Source organism: Manacus candei, unplaced genomic scaffold (genome assembly GCF_025592945.1).
Source record: "Manacus candei isolate 608988 ecotype Guabito, Panama unplaced genomic scaffold, ASM2559294v1 h1tg000458l, whole genome shotgun sequence".
In the NCBI taxonomy this organism is placed as follows: domain Eukaryota; kingdom Metazoa; phylum Chordata; class Aves; order Passeriformes; family Pipridae; genus Manacus; species Manacus candei.
In genome coordinates, this window is record NW_026138506.1 from 13,966 (window position 1) to 32,370 (window position 18,405).

Consider the following 18,405-nt stretch of genomic DNA (forward strand, 5'->3'; position numbering starts at 1 on the left):
ACCACCCCAAAATGACCCCAAACCCCCCCAAAATCGCCCCAAACCTCCCCAAAATGACCCCAAATCCCCCCAAAATCACCCCAATCTGCCCCCAAATTACCCCAAAATGACCCAAAATGACCCAAAATCACCCCAAACCACCCCAAAATGACCCCAAACCTCCCCAAAATGACCCCAAACCCCCCCAAACCTCCCCCAACCCCCCACCCCCCCCCCTCGCGGCCCCCAAAAATCCCCGAATTCGCCCCAAACCCGGGTTGGTTTTTTGGGGGCAGCGGCGATGACGTGGCGCCCCCTGGCGGCCCCCGCCGCGACCCTGCTGGGAGCGCTCGCCATTGTCGTCACAGGTGAGGGGGCGGGGCTTCGCCCGGAAGGGGCGGGGCTTGGCCGCACGGGGGCGGGGCTTGGACCCACAGGGGCGGGGCTTGGACCGAAAGGGGCGGGGCTTGAGGGGACAGGGGAGGGGGCGGGGCTTGGTGGGTTTGGGGGCGGTTTGGGGCAATTTTGGGTCATTTTGGGGTGATTTTGGGGATGTTTGGGGGAATTTTGGGGTGATTTTGGGGTATTTTGGGGCAACAGGGTCATTTTGGGTCAGTTTGGGGTCATTTGGGGAGGTTTGGGGGGATTTTGGGGTGGTTTGGGGTAATTTTGGGTCATTTTGGGGTGATTTTGGGGAGGTTTGGGGCGATTTTGGGTCATTTTGGGGTGATTTTGGGGAGGTTTGGGGCGATTTTGGGTCAGTTTGGGGTCATTTTGGGGAGGTTTGGGATGATTTTGGGGTGATTTGGGGTCATTTTGGGGTTATTTTGGAGAGGTTTGGGGTGGTTTTGGGGTGATTTTGGGTCAGTTTGGGGTCATTTTGGGTCATTTTGGGTCATTTTGGGGTAATTTTCAGGTGGTTTGGGATCATTTTGGGGTGATTTTGGGTCAGTTTGGGTGATTTTGGGGTCATTTTGGGGTGATTTTGGGTCAGTTTGGGGTGATTTTGGGGTGATTTTGGGGTGATTTTGGGGGGGTTGGGGTCATTTTGGGTAATTTTGGGTCAGTTTGGGTCAGTTTGGGTCATTTTGGGGTGATTTTGGGTCATTTTGGGGTCATTTTGGGTCAGTTTGGGGTGATTTTGGGGTGGTTTGGGGTAATTTTGGGGAGGTTTGGGGTCATTTTGGGGTGGTTTGGGGTAGTTTGGGGTCATTTTGGGGAGGTTTTGGGGTTATTTTGGGGAGGTTTTGGGGTGATTTTTGGGAGGTTTGGGGTCATTTTGGGGTGATTTTGGGGTAACGGGGTCATTTTGGGAAATTTTGGGGTGATTTTTGGGTGATTTTGGGGTCATTTCGGGTAGTTTGGGGTGATTTTGGGTCAGTTTGGGGTGATTTTGGGTCAGTTTGGGTCATTTTGGGGTGGTTTGGGATCAGTTTGGGGTCATTTTGGGGTGATTTTGGGTCATTTTGGGGTGGTTGGGGGTCATTTTGGGGTGATTTTGGGTGATTTTGGGGTGATTTTGTGTCTTTTTGGGGTCTATTTTGGGTCATTTTGGGGTGATTCTGGGGTGGTTTGGGATCATTTTGGGTGATTTTGGGTCAGTTTGGGGTCATTTTGGGTGATTTTGGGTGGGTTTGAGGCGATTTTGGGTCAGGTTGGGCTCATCTTGGGTCATTTTGGGTCAGTTTGGGGTTTTTTTGGTGGTTTGGGATCATTGTGGGTGGGATTTGGGGTCAGTTTGGGTGATTTTTGGTCAGTTTGGGGTCAATTTTGGGGAGGTTTGGGGTGATTTTGGGTCAGTTTGGGGTCATTTTTGGTGGGTTTGGGGTTATTTTGGGTCAGTTTGTGGTGATTTTGGGTCATTTTGGGGTCATTTTGGGTTGATTTTTGGGTGGTTCGGGATCATTTTGGAGTTATTTTGGGTCATTTTGGGGTGATTTTGGGTCAGTTTGGGTTGATTTTGGGGTTGTTTGGGATCATTTTGGAGTTATTTTGGGTCAGTCTGGGGTGATTTTGGGGCGGTTTGGGGTCATTTTGGGGAGGTTTGGGGGAATTTTGGGGTGGTTTGGGATCATTTTGGGTGGTTTGGGTTATTTTTGGGTGATTTTGGGTCATTTTGGGGTCAATTTTGGGTCATTTTGGGTTGATTTTGGGGTGGTTTGGCGTCAGTTTGGGGTGATTTTGGGTCATTTTGGGGTGATTTTGGGTCAGTTTGGGTCATTTTGGGGTGATTTTGGGGTGGTTTGTGGTGATTTTTGGTCAGTTTGGGGTTATTTTGAGGAGGTTTGAGGCGATTTTGGATCATTTTGGGTCATTTTGGGTTGATTTTTGGGTGGTTTGGGATCATTTTGGGGTCATTTTGGGTGATTTTGGGTCAGTTTGGGGTGATTTTGGGGTGGTTTTGGGGTCACGGGGGGTCACGGGGGGTCACGGGGGGTCACGGGGGGGTCACGGGGGGTCACTGGGGGCTGATTTTGGGGCGGTTTGGGGTCAGTTTGGGGTGATTTTGGGGTGGTTTGGGGTCATTTTTGGTGGGATTTGGGGTGATTTGGGGTCATTTTGGGGTGGTTTGGGATCAGTTTGGGGTGATTTTGGGTCAGTTTGGGGTGATTTTGGGTGATTTTAGGTCAGTTTGGGGTCAATTTTGGGTCGGTTTGGGGTGATTTTGGGTCGGTTTAGGGTTATTTTGGGTCAGTTTGGGTCATTTTTGAGTCATTTCGGGGTGGTTTGGGGTCATTTTTGGTGGGATTTGGGGTGATTTTGGGTCAGTTTGGGATCATTTTGGGTGGGTTTTGGGGTCATTTTGAGTGATTTTGGGTCAGTTTTGGGTCATTTTGGGTCAGTTTGGGGTGATTTTGGGGTGGTTTTGGGGTGGTTTTGGGTCACGGGGGGGTCACAGGTGTCCCTTTGTGTCCCCCCCCAGCCCTGCAGGTGACAGGTGACACCCGGGTCGTTGGGGGCGGGGCCTGTGCCCCCCACTCCCAGCCCTGGCAGGGGTCACGGGGGGGTCACGGGGGGGTCACGGGGGGGGTCACGGGGGGTCACGGGGGGGCTGATTTTGGGGTGGTTGGGGTCAGTTTGGGGTGATTTTGGGGTGATTTTGGGGAGGTTTGAAGCGATTTGGGGTCATTTTGGGTCAGTTTGGGTTGATTTTGGGGTGGTTTGGGATCATTTTGGGGTGATTTTTGGGTTATTTTGGGGTGATTTGGGGTGGGTTTGGGGTCATTTTGGGGTTATTTTGGGTCAGTTTGGGGTGATTTTGGGTCAATTTGGGGTTATTTTGAGGTGGTTTGGGGTCAGTTTGGGTGATTTTGGGTCATTTTGGGTTGATTTTTCGGTGGTTTGGGATCATTTTGGGGTCATTTTGGGTGATTTTGGGTCAGTTTGGGGTCGTTTTGGGTGGGATTTGGGGTCATTTCGGGTGATTTTGGGTGGGTTTGATGCGATTTTGGGTCAGTTTGGGGTGGTTTTGGGGTGGGTTTTGGGTCACGGGGGGGTCACGGGGGGGTCACGGGGGGGTCATTGACACCTGTCCTGTCCCCCCCCAGCCCTGCAGGTGACAGGTGACACCCGGGTGGTCGGGGGCGGGGCCTGTGCCCCCCACTCCCAGCCCTGGCAGGGGTCACGGGGGGTCACGGGGGGGTCACGGGGGGTCACGGGGGGGGTCACGGGGGGTTGATTTTGTGGTGGTTTGGGGTGATTTTGGGTCATTTTGGGGTGGTTTGGGGTCATTTTGGGGTTATTTTGGGTCAGTTTGGGGGGATTTGGGGTTGATTTTGGGTCAGTTTGGGGTCATTTTGGGGTGGTTTGGGTCATTTTGGGGTTATTTTTGGTCAGTTTGGGGTGATTTGGGGTGGTTTGGGGTCATTTGGGGTTATTTTGGGTCAGTTTGGGGTCATTTTGGGGTGATTTTGGGGTGGTTTGGGATCATTTTGGGGTGGTTTTGGGTCAGTTTGGGGTGATTTTGGGTGGGTTTTGGGTCACGGGGGGTCACGGGGGGGTCACTCACCCCTGTCCCCGTGTCCCCCCAGTTTGTCCCGTGTGGGGTGACACCCGTGTCGTTGGGGGCGGGGCCTGTGCCCCCCACTCCCAGCCCTGGCAGGCCGCCGTGCTCGACATGTTCAAGCTCTACTGCGGGGGGGTCCTGGTGGGCCCCCAGTGGGTGGTGACGGCGGCGCATTGCACCACCCCCGGGTAAGAGAGAACGGCCCCAAAATAGCCCCAAAATCGGCCCAAAATCTGGCTCAAAATATCCCCGAAATGACCCCAAAATAACCCCAAAAAACAGACTCGAAATAACCCAAAATAACCCAAAAAAACCCCAAAATAACCCCAAAATAACCCCAAAAAAGGGACCCAAACTGACCCAAAATAACCCCAAAATAACCTCAAAAAATGGACCCAAAATAACCTAAAATGACCCCGAAATAACCCCAAAATAACCCCAAAAAACTGACCCGAAATAACCCAAAATAACCCCAAAATAACCCCAAAATAACCTCAAAAAATGGACCCAAAGTAACCCAAAATGACCCTGAAATAACCCCAAAATAACCCCAAAAAACTGACCCGAAATAACCCAAAATAACCTAAAATAAGTAACATAAAATAACCCAAAATAACCCCAAAATGACCCCAAATAATCCAACCCCCATTGCACCACCCCCGGGTAAGAGAAAACACCCCAAAATAACCCAAAATCACCCCAAAATATCCCCAAAATCTGACTCAAAATATCCCCAAAATAACCTCAAAATAACCCTGAAATACCCACAAAATCTGACCATAAATAACCCAAAATAACCCAAAATAACCCCAAAAAATTGACCCAAAATAACCCCAAAAAAGGACACAAAGTAACCTAAAATAAATAACATAAATAACCCCCAAATAACCCAAAAGAACCCCAAAAATTGACCCAAAATAACCCCAAAAACTGACTCAAAATAACCCCAAAATAACCCCAAAAAAAACCCAAAATAACCCCAAAAAATGGACCCCAAATAATCCAAAATAACCTCAAAATAACCCCCAAAAATGGACCCAAATTAACCCAAAAGAACCCCAAAAGAACCCCCAAAAGTGGACCCCAAATAACCCAAAAGAACCCCAAAAAACCCCAAAATAACCCCAAAAAATGGACCCCAAATAACCCAAAAGAACACCAGAAAATGGACCCAAAATGACCCTGAAATAACCTCAAAATAACCCCAAAAAACTGACCTGAAATAACCCAAACTATCCCCAAAATAACCCCAAAATAACCCCAAAAAATGGACCCAAAATAACCCCAAAGAACGGACACAAAATGACCTAAAATAAATAACCTAAAATAACCCAAAGTAACCCCAAAAATTGACCCAAAATAACCCCAAACACTGATTCAAAATATCCCCAAAATAACCTCAAAATAACCACAAAATATCCCCAAAATGACCCTGAAATAACCCCAAAATAACCCCAAAAAACTGACCCGAAATAACCCAAAATAACCTCAGAATAACCCCAAAATAACCTCAAAAAATGGACCCAAAATAACCTGAAATGACCCTGAAATAACCCCAAAATAACCCCCAAAAATTGACCCAAAGTAACCCCAAAAAACGGACCCCAAATAACCCAAAGGAACCACAAAATATCCCCAAAATAACCCCCAAAAATGGACACAAAATAACCTAAAATTAATAACATAAAATAACCCAAAGTAACCCCAAAAAGTGACCCAAAATAACCCCCAAAACTGACCCAAATTTAAACCCAAAATGACCCTGAAATAACTCCAAAATAACCACAAAAAATGGACCCAAAATAACCCAAAAGAACCCCCAAATAACCTAAAATAAATAACATAAAATAACCCAAAATGACCCAAAAATGACCCCCAAATCTGACTCAAAATATCCCCAAAAGAACCCCAAAATAGCCCCCAAAACTGACCCAAAATTACCCAAAATAACCCCAAAATAACCCCAAAAAACGGACCCAAAATATCCCTGAAATAACCTCAAAATAACCCCAAAAACCTGACCATAAATAACCCAAAATGACCCCAAAATAACCCCAAAAAACTGACCCAAAGTAGACCAAAATAACCCAAAATGACCTAAAATAAATAACATAAAATAACCCAAAATAACCCTCAAATCAGACTCAAAATAACCCCAAAAAACTGACCTGAAATAACCCAAAATAACCCCAAAATAACCATAAAAAACTGACCCAAAATAATCCAAAATAACCTCAAAATAACCACAAAATAACCTCAAAATAACCCCAAAAAACTGACCCAAAATAGCCCCAAAAAATGGACCCAAAATAACCCAAAATAACCCCAAAAAACTGACCCAAAATAACCCAAAACAACCCCAAAAAATGGACCCAAAATAACCCCAAATAACCCCAAAATAACCCCAAAATAACCCCAAAATAACCCAAAATAACCCCAAAAACCTGACCCGAAATAACCCCAAATAACCCCAAATAACCCCAAAATGACCCCAAAATGACCAAAAATGACCCCAAACTGGGGTCACCTGGGGCCCTTTGTGGTCACCTGGGGGTCACCTCATGGTCCCCTCCTGGTCATCTGGGTCCTCTAATGGTCACCTTGGCCACCTCCTGGCCACCTTGGCCACCTCGTGTTCACCTGGGTCACCCCATGGACATCTGGCCACCTCCTGGTCACCTTGGCCACCTCCTGGTCACCTTGGCCACCTCAAGGTCACCTCCTGGTCACCTCATCAACATCTGATCACCTTGTGGTCACCTTGGCCACCTCGTGGTCACTTTGTGGTCACCTTGGCCACCTCCTGATCCCCTTGGCCATCTCCTGGTCACCTTGGTCACCTCCAGATCCCCTTGGCCACCTCGTGGTCATCTTTGTGACCTCCTGGTCACCTGTGTCCTCTAATGGTCACCTGGGTCCTCTCCTGGTCATCTGGGTCACCTCCTGGTCACCTGGGTCACTTCTTGGTCACCTTGGTCACCTCCTGGTCACCTCCTGCTCACCTGGGTCCTCTAATGGTCACCTGGTCACCTCCTGGCCACCTTGGCCACCTCGTGTTCACCTGGGTGACCCCATGGACATCTGGCCACCTCCTGGTCACCTCGACCACCTCGTGGTCACTTTGTGGTCACCTGGTCACCCCATAGACATCTGGTCACCTTGTGGTCACCCTGGCCACCTCCTGATCCCCTTGGCCACCTCCTGGTCACCTGGGTCACCTCCTGGTCACCTGGGTCATCTCCTGGCCACCTTGGTCACCTCCTGGTCACCTTGGCCACCTCATGGTCATCTGGGTCACCCCATGGACATCTGGTCACCTTGTGGTCACCTTGGCCACCTCCTGGTCACCTTGGCCACCTCAAGGTCACCTCCTGGTCACCTCATCAATATCTGATCACCTTGTGGTCACCCTGACCACCTCGTGGTCACTTTGTGGTCACCTTGGCCACCTCCTGATCCCCTTGGCCATCTCCTGGTCACCTGGTCACCCCATAGACATCTGGTCACCTTGTGGTCACCTTGGCCACCTCCTGATCCCCTTGGCCACCTCGTGGTCACCTGGGTGACCCCATGGACATCTGGTCACCTCGTGGTCACCTGGGTCACCTCCTGGTCACTTGGGTCACCTCATGGTCCCCTCCTGGTCATCTGGGTCCCCTAATGGTCACCTTGGTCACCTCCTGGTCACCTTGGCCACCTCATGGTCACCTGGTCACCTCCTGCTCACTTTGGCCACCTCCTACTCACTTTGGCCACCTCCTGCTCGCCTTGACCCCCTCGTGGTCACCTGGTGGTCACTCTTGCCCCCCCCCCCGGCAGGGTGACCACGGTGGCGCTGGGCAAGCACCGGCTGTCCGGGCGCGAGGCCGGCGAGGAGGGGGGCATGGTGGCCAAGGGGGGGTCACCTGGGTCCTCTAATGGTCACCTGGTCACCTCCTGGTCACCTGGGTCCCCTAATGGTCACCTGGTCACCTCCTGGTCACCTGGCTCCTCTAATGGTCACCTGGGTCCTCTAATGGTCATCTGGGTCACCTCCTGGTCACCTGGTCACCTCCTGGTCACCTTGGGGTCACCTGGGTCCTTTCCTGGTCACCTTGGCCACCTCCTGGTCACTATGGTCAGCTCATGGACATCTGGGTCACCTCCTGGTCACCTTGGTCACCTCGTGGTCACCTTGGCCAGCTCCTGCTCACCTTGGCCACCTCCTGGTCACCTTGGTCACCTTGTGGTCATCTGGGTCACCCCGTGGACATCTGATCACCTTGTGGTCACCTTGGCCACCTCCTGGTCACCTGGTCACCTCCTGGCCACCTTGACCATCTCCTGGTCACCTGGTCACCTCCTGCTCACTTTGGCCACCTCCTGCTCACTTTGGCCACCTCCTGGTCACCTTGGCCACCTCGTGGTCACTGGTGGTCACTCTTGCCCCCCAGGGTGACCACGGTGGCGCTGGGCAAGCACCGGCTGTCCGGGCGCGAGGCCGGCGAGGAGCGGGGCATGGTGGCCAAGGGGGGGTCACCTGGGTCCTCTAATGGTCACCTGGTCACCTCCTGGTCACCTGGGTCCTCTAATGGTCACCTGGTCACCTCCTGGCCACTTTGGTCACCTCATGGTCACCTGGTCACCTCCTGGTCACTTTGGGGTCACCTGGGTCCTTTCCTGGTCACCTTGGCCATGAGGTCACCTGGGTCACCTCCTGGTCACTTTGGCCACCTCCTGGTCACTTGGGTCACCTCATGGTCCCCTCCTGGTCATCTGGGTCCTCTAATGGTCACCTTGGCCACCTTCTGACCACCTGGGTCACCTCCTGGTCACCATGGTCACCTTGGCCACCTCCTGATCCCCTTGGCCATCTCCTGGCCACCTTGGCCACCTCCTGGCCACCTTGGCCATCTCCTGGTCACCTGGCCACCTCCTGCTCACTTTGGCCACCTCCTGGTCACCTCGACCACCTCGTGGTCACCTGGTGGTCACTCTTGCCCCCCCCCAGGGTGACCACGGTGGCGCTGGGCAAGCACCGGCTGTACGGGCGCGAGGCCGGCGAGGAGCGGCGCATGGTGGCCAAGCGGGTGCCCCACCCGGACTACGACGCGTCCACCAAGGACAACGACATCATGATGCTCAAGCTCCTGGCTCCGGCCGCCCTGTCCGAGCGCGTCCGGCCCATCCCCGTGGCCTCCTGCCTGCCCCGGCCCGGCACCGCCTGCGTCACCTCGGGGTGGGGGGCCACCACCTCGCCGGAAGGTAGCCCACGGCGGGGGCTTGGGGGGGGTCTGGGAGGGGGGTTTGTGGTCATTTGGGGCACCTCGTGGTCACCTCGTGGTCATCCGGGGCACCTTGTGGTCGTTTGGTTCATCTGGGTCCTTTCCTGGTCACCTTGTGGTCATCTGGGTCTCCTCATGGTCATCTGGGCACCTTGTGGTCATCTGGGTCCTCATCTGGTCACCTTGTGGTCATTTGGGCACCTCTTGGTCTTCTGGGTCACCTCATGGTCATCTGGGTTCTCACCTGGTCCTCTCATGGTCACCTGGGCCAGCTAATGGTCATCTGAGTCAGCTCCTGGTCATCTGGGTCTCCTCATGGTCACCTGGGTCACCTCCTGGTCATCTGGGTCCTCATCTGGCCACCTTGTGGTCATTTGGGCACCTCTTGGTCTTCTGGGTCACCTCATGGTCATCTGGGCACCTCGTGGTCACCTCACGGTCCTCTGGGCACCTGGGTCTCCTCGTGGTCATCTGGGTCTCCTCGTGGTCATCTGGGCACCTTGTGGTCATCTGGGTCCTCATGGTCACCTGGGTCCTCATGGTCACCTGGGTCTCCTCCTGGTCATCTGGGGCACCTCGTGGTCACCTTGTGGTCATCTGGGGCACCTCGTGGTCGTTTGGTTCATCTGGGTCCTCGCCTGGTCACCTTGTGGTCATCTGGTCTCCTCCTGGTCATCTGGGTCACCTCATGGTCACCTGGTCATTTGGGTCCTCACATGGTCACCTTCTGGTCACCTGGTCACCTCCTGGTCATCTGGGGCACCTCGTGGTCATTTGGTTCATCTGGGTCCTCACCTGGTTGTCTTGTGGTCACCTGGGTCCTTTCCTGGTCACCTCCTGGTCATCTGGGGCACCTCGTGGTCGTTTGGTTCATCTGGGTCCTTTCCTGGTCACCTTGTGGTCATCTGGTCTCCTCCTGGTCATCTGGTCACCTCGTGGTCACTTGGTCATTTGGGTCCTCGCCTGGTCACCTCATGGTCATCTGGGTCTCCTCATGGTCATCTGGGCACCTTGTGGTCATCTGAGTCATTTTCCGGTCATCTGGGTCCTCATCTGGTCACCTTGTGGTCATCTGGGCACCTCTTGGTCTTCTGGGTCACCTCATGGTCATCTGGGTTCTCACCTGGTCACCTCATGGTCACCTGGGCCAGCTAATGGTCATCTGAGTCAGCTCCTGGTCATCTGGGTCTTTTTTTGGTCATCTTCTGGTCACCTGGGTCTTCTGGTGGTCACCCGGTCACCTTGTGGTCATCTGGGCACCTCTTGGTCATCTGGGTCTCCTCATGGTCATCTGGGTCCTTTCCAGGTCACCTCATGGTCATCTGGGTTCTCACCTGGTCATCTCACGGCCATCTGGTCACCTCATGGTCATCTGGGTCACCTCATGGTCATCTGGTCATTTGAGTCCTCACCTGGTCGCCTTGTGGTCATCTGGGTCCTTTCCTGGTCATCTCACGGCCATCTGGTCACCTCATGGTCATCTGGGTCTCCTCATGGTCATCTGGCCACCTCATGGTCATCTGGCCACCTTGTGGTCATCTTGTGGTCGTTTGGGTTCTCACCTGGTCACCTCGTGGTCATCTGGGTCACCTCGTGGTCATCTGGTCATTTGAGTCCTTACCTGGTCACCTTGTGGTCATTTGGGTCCTTTCCTGGTCATCTTGTGGTCATCTGGGCACCTTATGGTCACCTGGTTCTTCTCGTGGTCATCTGGTCACCTCCTGGTCATCTGGGTCCTCATCTGGTCACCTTGTGGTCATCTGGGCACCTCGTGGGCATCTCGTGGTCATTTGGGTTCTTACCTGGTCACCTCATGGTCATCTGGGTCTCCTCGTGGTCATCTGGCCACCTCATGGTCATTTGGCCACCTTGTGGTCATCTTGTGGTCGTTTGGGTTCTCACCTGGTCATCTCATGGCCATCTGGGGCACCTCCTGGTCATCTGGGTCAGCTCATGGTCATCTGGTCATTTGGGTCCTCACCTGGTCACCTCTTGGTCACCTGGTCACCTCATGGTCATCTGGTCACCTCCTGGTCATCTGGGCACTTCGTGGGCACCTTGTGGTCATTTGGGTTCTTATCTGGTCGCCTCGTGGTCATCTGGGCACCTCATGGTCATCTGGGCACCTCATGGTCATCTGGGTCACCTCCTGGTCATCTGGGTCAGCTCATGGTCATCTGGGTCCTTTCCTGGTCACTCTATGGTCATCTGGGTCTTGTGATGGTCACCTGGACCAACTTGTGGTCATCTGGGTCCTTTCCTGGTCACTCCATGGTCACCTGGGTCACCTTCTGGTCATCTGGGTCCTTTCCTGGTCACCTGGGTCACCTCCTGGTCTCCGGGTCACCCTCTGGTCATCTGGGTCATCTCCTGGTCATCTGGGTCACCTTGTGGTCATCTGGGTTCTTTCCTGGTCATCTGGGTCTTGTCATGGTCACCTGGGTCATCTCCTGGTCATCTGGGTCACCTTGTGGTCATCTGGTTCCTTTCCTGGTCACTCTCTGGTCATCTTGGTCATCTCCTGGTCACCTGGATCACCTTTGGTCACCTGGGTCATCTTGTGGTCACCTGGGTCACCTTCTGGTCATCTGGGTCCTTTCCTGGTCACCTGGGTCACCTCCTGGTCTCCGGGTCACCCTCTGGTCATCTGGGTCCTTTCCTGGTCACTCCATGGTCACCTGGGTCACCTCCTGGTCATCTGGGTCACCTTGTGGTCATCTGTGTCACCTCCTGGTCACCTGGGTCCTTTCCTGGTCACTCTCTGGTCATCTGGGTCACCTCAAGGTCATCTGGGTCACCTTGTGGTCATCTGGGTCCTTTCCTGGTCACTCTCTGGTCACCTGGGTCATCTCCTGGTCATCTGGGTCACCTTGTGGTCATCTGGGTCATCTTGTGGTCATCTGGGTCACCTCCTGGTCTCCGGGTCACCCTCTGGTCATCTGGGTTCTTTCCTGATCACTCTCTGGTCACCTGGGTCATCTCCTGGTCATCTGGATCACCTTGTGGTCATCTGGGTCCTTTCCTGGTCATCTGGGCCTTGTCATGGTCATCTGGCTCAGCTTGTGGTCACCTGGATCACCTTGTGATCACCTGGGACATCTTGTGGTCATCTGGGTCATCTCCTGGTCACTCTCTGGTCATCTGGGTCATCTCCTGGTCATCTGGGTCCTTTCCTGGTCACTCTCTGGTCATCTGGGTCATCTCCTGGTCATCTGGGTCATCTCCTGGTCATCTGGGTCATCTTGTGGTCATCTGGGTCACCTCCTGGTCTCCGGGTCCTTTTCTGGTCACTCTCTGGTCACCTGGGTCATCTCCTGGTCATCTGGGTCACCTCCTGGTCACCTCCTGGTCATCTGGTCACCTTGTGGTCATCTGGGTCCTTTCATGGTCATCTGGGTCACCTCCTGGTCTCTGGGTCATCTCCTGGTCATCTGGGTCACCTCCTGGTCACCTCCTGGTCATCTGGTCACCTTGTGGTCATCTGGGTCCTTTCCTGGTCACCTGGACCACCTTGTGGTCATCCAGCTCTTTTCCTGGTCACTCCACATCCCCCCTTGTCCCCCCATGACCCCTGACCCCTCACCCTTCCCCCTCCACCTCCCCTCCACCCCTCGACCCGGGGGCGTGTCCCCCCGGGCTGGGCGTGTCCTGGGCGTGTCCTGGGCGTGTCCTGACCCCGTTTCCGGTGTCCAGTGACCTACCCCGAGGTCCTCCAGTGCGTCAACGTCACCCTCTTCTCGGTCATCTCGTGGTCATCTGGGTCACCTTGTGGTCATCTGGCTCCTTTCCTGGTCACTCTCTGGTCATCTGGGTCACCTTCTGGTCACCTGGATCACCTTGTGGTCATCTGGGTCCTTTCCTGGTCACTCTATGGTCACCTGGGTCACCTTCTGGTCATCTGGGTCACCTTGTGGTCATCCGGCCCCTTTCCTGGTCACTCTCTGGTCATCTGGGTCACCTTCTGGTCATCTGGGACACCTTCTGGTCATCTGGGTCACCTCCTGGTCACCTGGGTCACCTCCTGGTCATCTGGGTCATCTCCTGGTCACCTCATGGTCATCTGGTCACCTCATGGTTACTTGGGTCACCTTATGGTCATCTGGGTCACTTCATGGTCATCTGGGTCCTTTTCTGGTCACTCTCTGGTCTTCTGGATCACCTTGTGGTCATCTGGGTCCTTTCCTGGTCACTCTGGTCATCTGGGTCATCTCCTGGTCATCTGGTTCCTTTCCTGGTCACTCCATGGTCATCTGGTCACCTTGTGGTCACCTGGGTCACCCTGTGGTCATCTGGGTCCTTTCGTGGTCATCTGGGTCACCTCCTGGTCACCTGGACCACCTTGTGGTCATCCGGCTCCTTTCCTGGTCACTCTCTGGTCATCTGGGTCATCTCCTGGTCACCTGGACCACCTCCTGGTCATCCGGCTCCTTTCCTGGTCACTCCTTGTCCCCCCTTGTCCCCCCATGACCCCCTGACCTCCAACCCCCCACCCTTCCCCCTCCACCTCCCCTCCACCCCTCGACCCTGGGGCGTGTCCAGGGCGTGTCCCTGGGCGTGTCCTGACCCCGTTTCCGGTGTCCAGTGACCTACCCCGAGGTCCTCCAGTGCGTCAACGTCACCCTCTTCTCGGCGGCCGAGTGCCGGACCTTCTACCCCGGCTCCATCACGGCCAACATGGTCTGCGCCGGCAACGCCCGCGGCGGGCAGGACTCCTGCCAGGTGAGGCCACGCCCACCCCCTCCCGGGGCGGGGCAGGGGCGGGGCGGGGCGGGGCCGGGGGCACGTGGGGTGGAGTCACTTGGGGGTCACGTGGTCACCTCAGGGACGTCTGGGCACCTCCTGGTCACCTGGGGGTCATGTGGTCACCTGGGGGTCACCTGGTCACCTCGTGGTCACCTGGACACCTTATGGTCACCTGGGTCACCTCCTGGTCACCTGGACACCTTATGGTCACTTGGGGTCACCTGGGTCACCTCCTGGTCACCTGGACACCTTATGGTCACTTGGGGTCACCTGGGTCACCTCATGGTCACCTGGGGGTCACCTGGGTCACCCCATGGTCACTTGGGGTCACCTGGGTCACCTCATGGTCACCTGGGTCATCTCGTGGTCACATTGGTCACCTCCTGGTCACCTGGGGGTCACCTGGTCACCTCATGGACATCTGGTCACCTTGTGGTCACCTGAGTCCCCTCATGGTCACCTTGGTCACCTCATGGTCACCTGGGGGTCACCTTGGTCACCTCATGGTCATCTGGACACCTTATGGTCACCTGGGGGTCACCTGGGTCACCTCGTGGTCACCTCATGGTCACCTGGGGGTCATGTGGTCACCTCACGGACGTCTGGTTACCTCGTGGTCACCTGGGTCACCTTCATGGTCACCTCATGGTCACCTTGGTGTCCTCATGGACATCTGGTCACCTCCTGGTCACCTGGGGGTCATGTGGTCACCTGGGGGTCACCTGGTCACCTGGGGGTCACCTGGTCACCTCCTGGACATCTGGTCACCTCCTGCCCACCTGGGTCCCATCCTGGCCACCTGGGTCACCTCCTGGTCACCTGGACACCTTATGGTCACCTGGGGGTCACCTGGGTCACTTCATGGTCACCTCCTGGTCACCTGGGGGTCATGTGGTCACCTCACGGACGTCTGGTTACCTCGTGGTCACCTTATGGTCACCTGGGGGTCACCTTGGTCACCTCATGGTCACCTGGACACCTCATGGTCACCTGGGGGTCACCTGGTCACCTCGTGGTCACCTGGTCATCTCCTGGTCACCTGGACACCTTATGGTCACCTGGGGGTCACCTGGGTCATCTCATGGTCACCTGGTCACCTCCTGGTCACCTGGACACCTTATGGTCACCTGGGGGTCATGTGGTCACCTCATGGTCACCTGGGTCACCTCATGGTCACCTGGACACCTCCTGGTCACCTGGGGGTCACCTTGGTCATCTCATGGTCATCTGGTCACCTCCTGGTCACATTGGTCACCTCATGGTCACCTGGGGGTCATGTGGTCACCTCACGGACATCTGGTCACCTCCTGGCCACCTGGGTCACCTTATGGTCACCTGGGGGTCACCTTGGTCACCTCATGGTCACCTTGTGGTCACCTGGGTCACTTGGGTCACCTCCTAGTCACATTGGTCACCTCCTGGTCACCTGGGGGTCATGTGGTCACCTCATGGTCACCTTGGTCACCTCCTGGGCACCTGGGTCACCTCATGGTCACCTGGGGGTCATGTGGTCACCTCACGGACATCTGGTCACCTCATGGTCACCTGGGGGTCACCTGGGTCACCTCATGGTCACATTGGTCACCTCATGGTCACCTTGGTCACCTCCTGGTCACCTGGGGGTCACCTCGTGGTCACTGGTCACCTCATGGTCACCTCCTAGTCACCTTGGTCACCTCGTGGTCACCTGGTGGCCAACGAGGTCAACTCTGACTCCCTTGACCTCTCAACCTCCCCCAACCCCCAAAACTCCACCCGGGGTGACCTCCCGAGGTGACCTCCCGGGGTGACCTCCCGGGGTGACGTCCGGCCGTGTGGTCACCTTGGTCACCTCTTGGTCACCTTGGTCATCTCCTGGGCACTTGGGTCACCTTCATGGTCACCTGGGGGTCATGTGGTCACCTCATGGTCACCTTGGTCACCTCATGGTCACCTCGTGGTCACCTGGGTCACTTGGGTCACCTCCTAGTCACCTTGGTCACCTCCTGGTCACCTGGGGGTCACCTGGTCACCTCATGGTCACCTTGGTCACCTCATGGTCACCTGGGGGTCACCTCGTGGTCACTGGTCATCTCCTGGTCACCTTGTGGCCACCTGGGTCACTTGGGTCACCTCCTAGTCACATTGGTCACCTCCTGGTCACCTTGTGGTCACCTGGGTCACCTCATGGTCACCTTGGTCACCTCCTGGGCACCTGGGTCACCTCATGGTCGCCTGGGGGTCATGTGGTCACCTCACGGACATCTGGTCACCTCATGGTCACCTGGGGGTCACCTGGGTCACCTCATGGTCACCTTGGTCACCTCCTGGTCACCTGGTGGCCAACGAGGTCAACTCTGACTCCCTTGACCTCTCAACCTCCCCCAACCCCCAAAACTCCACCCGGGGTGACCTCCCGGGGTGACCTCCCGAGGTGACCTCCGGTGACCTCCCAGGGTGACCTCCCGGGGTGACGTCCGGCCGTGTGGTCACCTTGGTCACCTCTTGGTCACCTTGGTCATCTCCTGGGCACTTGGGTCACCTTCATGGTCACCTGGGGGTCATGTGGTCACCTCATGGTCACCTTGGTCACTTCATGGTCACTTCATGGTCACCTTGGTCACCTCAAGGTCACCTTGGTCACCTCACGGTCACCTCCTAGTCACATTGGTCACCTCATGGTCACCTGGGGGTCATGTGGTCACCTCCTGGTCACCTCCTGGTCACCTTGTGGTCACTGGTCACCTCCTGGTCACCTTGGTCACCTCATGGTCACCTTGGTCACCTCCTAGTCACACTGGTCACCTCGTGGTCACCTGGTGGCCAACGAGGTCACCGACGACTCCCTTGACCTCTCAACCTCCCCCAACCCCCAAAACTCCACCCGGGGTGACCTCCCGGGGTGACCTCCTGAGGTGACCTCCCGAGGTGACCTCCCGGGGTGACCTCCCGGGGTGACCTTCCGGGGTGACCTCCTGAGGTGACCTCCCGAGGTGACCTCCCGGGGTGACGTCCGGTGACCTCCCGAGGTGACCTCCCGAGGTGACCTCCCGGGGTGACGTCCGGTGACCTCCCGAGGTGACCTCCCGAGGTGACCTCCCAGGGTGACCTCCTGGGGTGACGTCCGGCCACATGGTCACCTTGGTCACCTCCTGGTCACCTGGGTCATCTCCTGGGCACTTGGGTCACCTTCATGGTCACCTGGGGGTCATGTGGTCACCTCATGGTCACCTTGGTCATTTCATGGTCACTTCATGGTCACCTTGGTCACCTCACGGTCACCTCCTAGTCACATTGGTCACCTCATGGTCACCTGGGGGTCATGTGGTCACCTCCTGGTCACCTCCTGGTCACCTTGTGGTCACTGGTCACCTCCTGGTCACCTTGGTCACCTTGTGGTCACCTTGGTCATCTCCTGGGACTTGGGTCACCTCCTGGTCACCTGGTGGCCAATGAGGTCACCGACGACTCCCTTGACCTCTCAACCTCCCCCAACCCCCAAAACTCCACCCGGGGTGACCTCCGGTGACCTCCCGGGGTGACCTCCCGAGGTGACCTCCCGGGGTGACCTCCCGAGATGACCTCCCGGGGTGACCTCCTGGGGTGACCTCTGGCCGCGTGTCCACCCCCCCCAGGGCGACTCCGGGGGTCCCCTGGTGTGCGGGGGGACCCTGCAGGGCATCGTGTCGTGGGGGATGGAGCGCTGCGGTCAGCCCCGGCGCCCCGGCGTCTACACCAAGGTCTGCCGCTACGCCCGCTGGATCCGCGACACCATGAGGGACAACTAGAGGGGGTCAAGGGGCAGAGGTCACCTCCGGGGTCACCGCCGGGGTCACCTGGAGGTGGCCGGAGGGATGGGAGGGGCGTGGGGAGGGGCGTGGCCGCGGGGATATTAAAGATGGTCGGTGGCAAAGCGGGTCGTTCTTTGGCGCCGGGGGTCATCGGGGGTCATCGGGGGTCATTGGGGGGCAGCAGGGGGCAGCGGGGGTCATTGGGGGTCATCAGGAATCATCAGGGGTCATCAGGGGTCATTGAGGGTCATTGGGGGACACCAGGGGTCATCAGGGGTCATAAAGAGTCATCAGGGGTCATCAAGAGTCATCGGGGTCATCAGGAGTCATCAGGGGTCATCAATGTCCACCAAGGGTCATCAGGGGTCATCAGGGTTCATCAATGTCCACCAAGGGTCATCAGGGGTCATCAGGGGTCATCTATGTCCACCAGGGGTCATCGGGGTCATCAGGGGTCATCAACAGTCATCAGGAGTCATAAAGAGTCATTGGGGGCCATCAGGGGTCATTGGGGTCACCAGGGGTCACCAGGGGTCACCGGGGTCTCCCCCAAGGTCTGCCGCTACGCCCGCTGGATCCGAGACACCATGAGGGACAACTAGAGGGGGTCAAGGGGCAGAGGTCACCTCCGGGGTCACCTCCG

General features: G+C 55.9%; 1 protein-coding gene across 1 annotated transcript; it reads left to right on the forward strand.

Annotated features, from left to right (window-relative positions):
* Nucleotides 1-280: 280 nt before the first annotated feature.
* LOC127465666 (kallikrein-14-like) lies at nt 281-17,759 on the forward strand. Its single transcript, XM_051776170.1, has 7 exons — nt 281-347; nt 4,011-4,173; nt 7,805-7,894; nt 8,419-8,508; nt 8,976-9,229; nt 13,832-13,968; nt 17,607-17,759. The coding sequence occupies exons 1-7, from the start codon at nt 281-283 to the stop codon at nt 17,757-17,759; spliced, it is 954 nt and encodes a 317-aa protein (XP_051632130.1).
* Nucleotides 17,760-18,405: the final 646 nt, after the last annotated feature.

What these genes read in the sequence shown, in the direction of transcription:
- LOC127465666 (XM_051776170.1), top strand. Translation starts at nt 281, where the DNA reads ATGACGTGGCGCCCCCTGGCGGCCCCCGCCGCGACCCTGCTGGGAGCG. An exon ending in GCCAAGGGGGGGTCACCTGG is followed by an intron (nt 8,509 to 8,975) that starts GTCCTCTAATGG and finishes GCCCCCCCCCAG; the next exon opens with GGTGACCACGGTGGCGCTGG. An exon ending in GGCCACCACCTCGCCGGAAG is followed by an intron (nt 9,230 to 13,831) that starts GTAGCCCACGGC and finishes TCCGGTGTCCAG; the next exon opens with TGACCTACCCCGAGGTCCTC.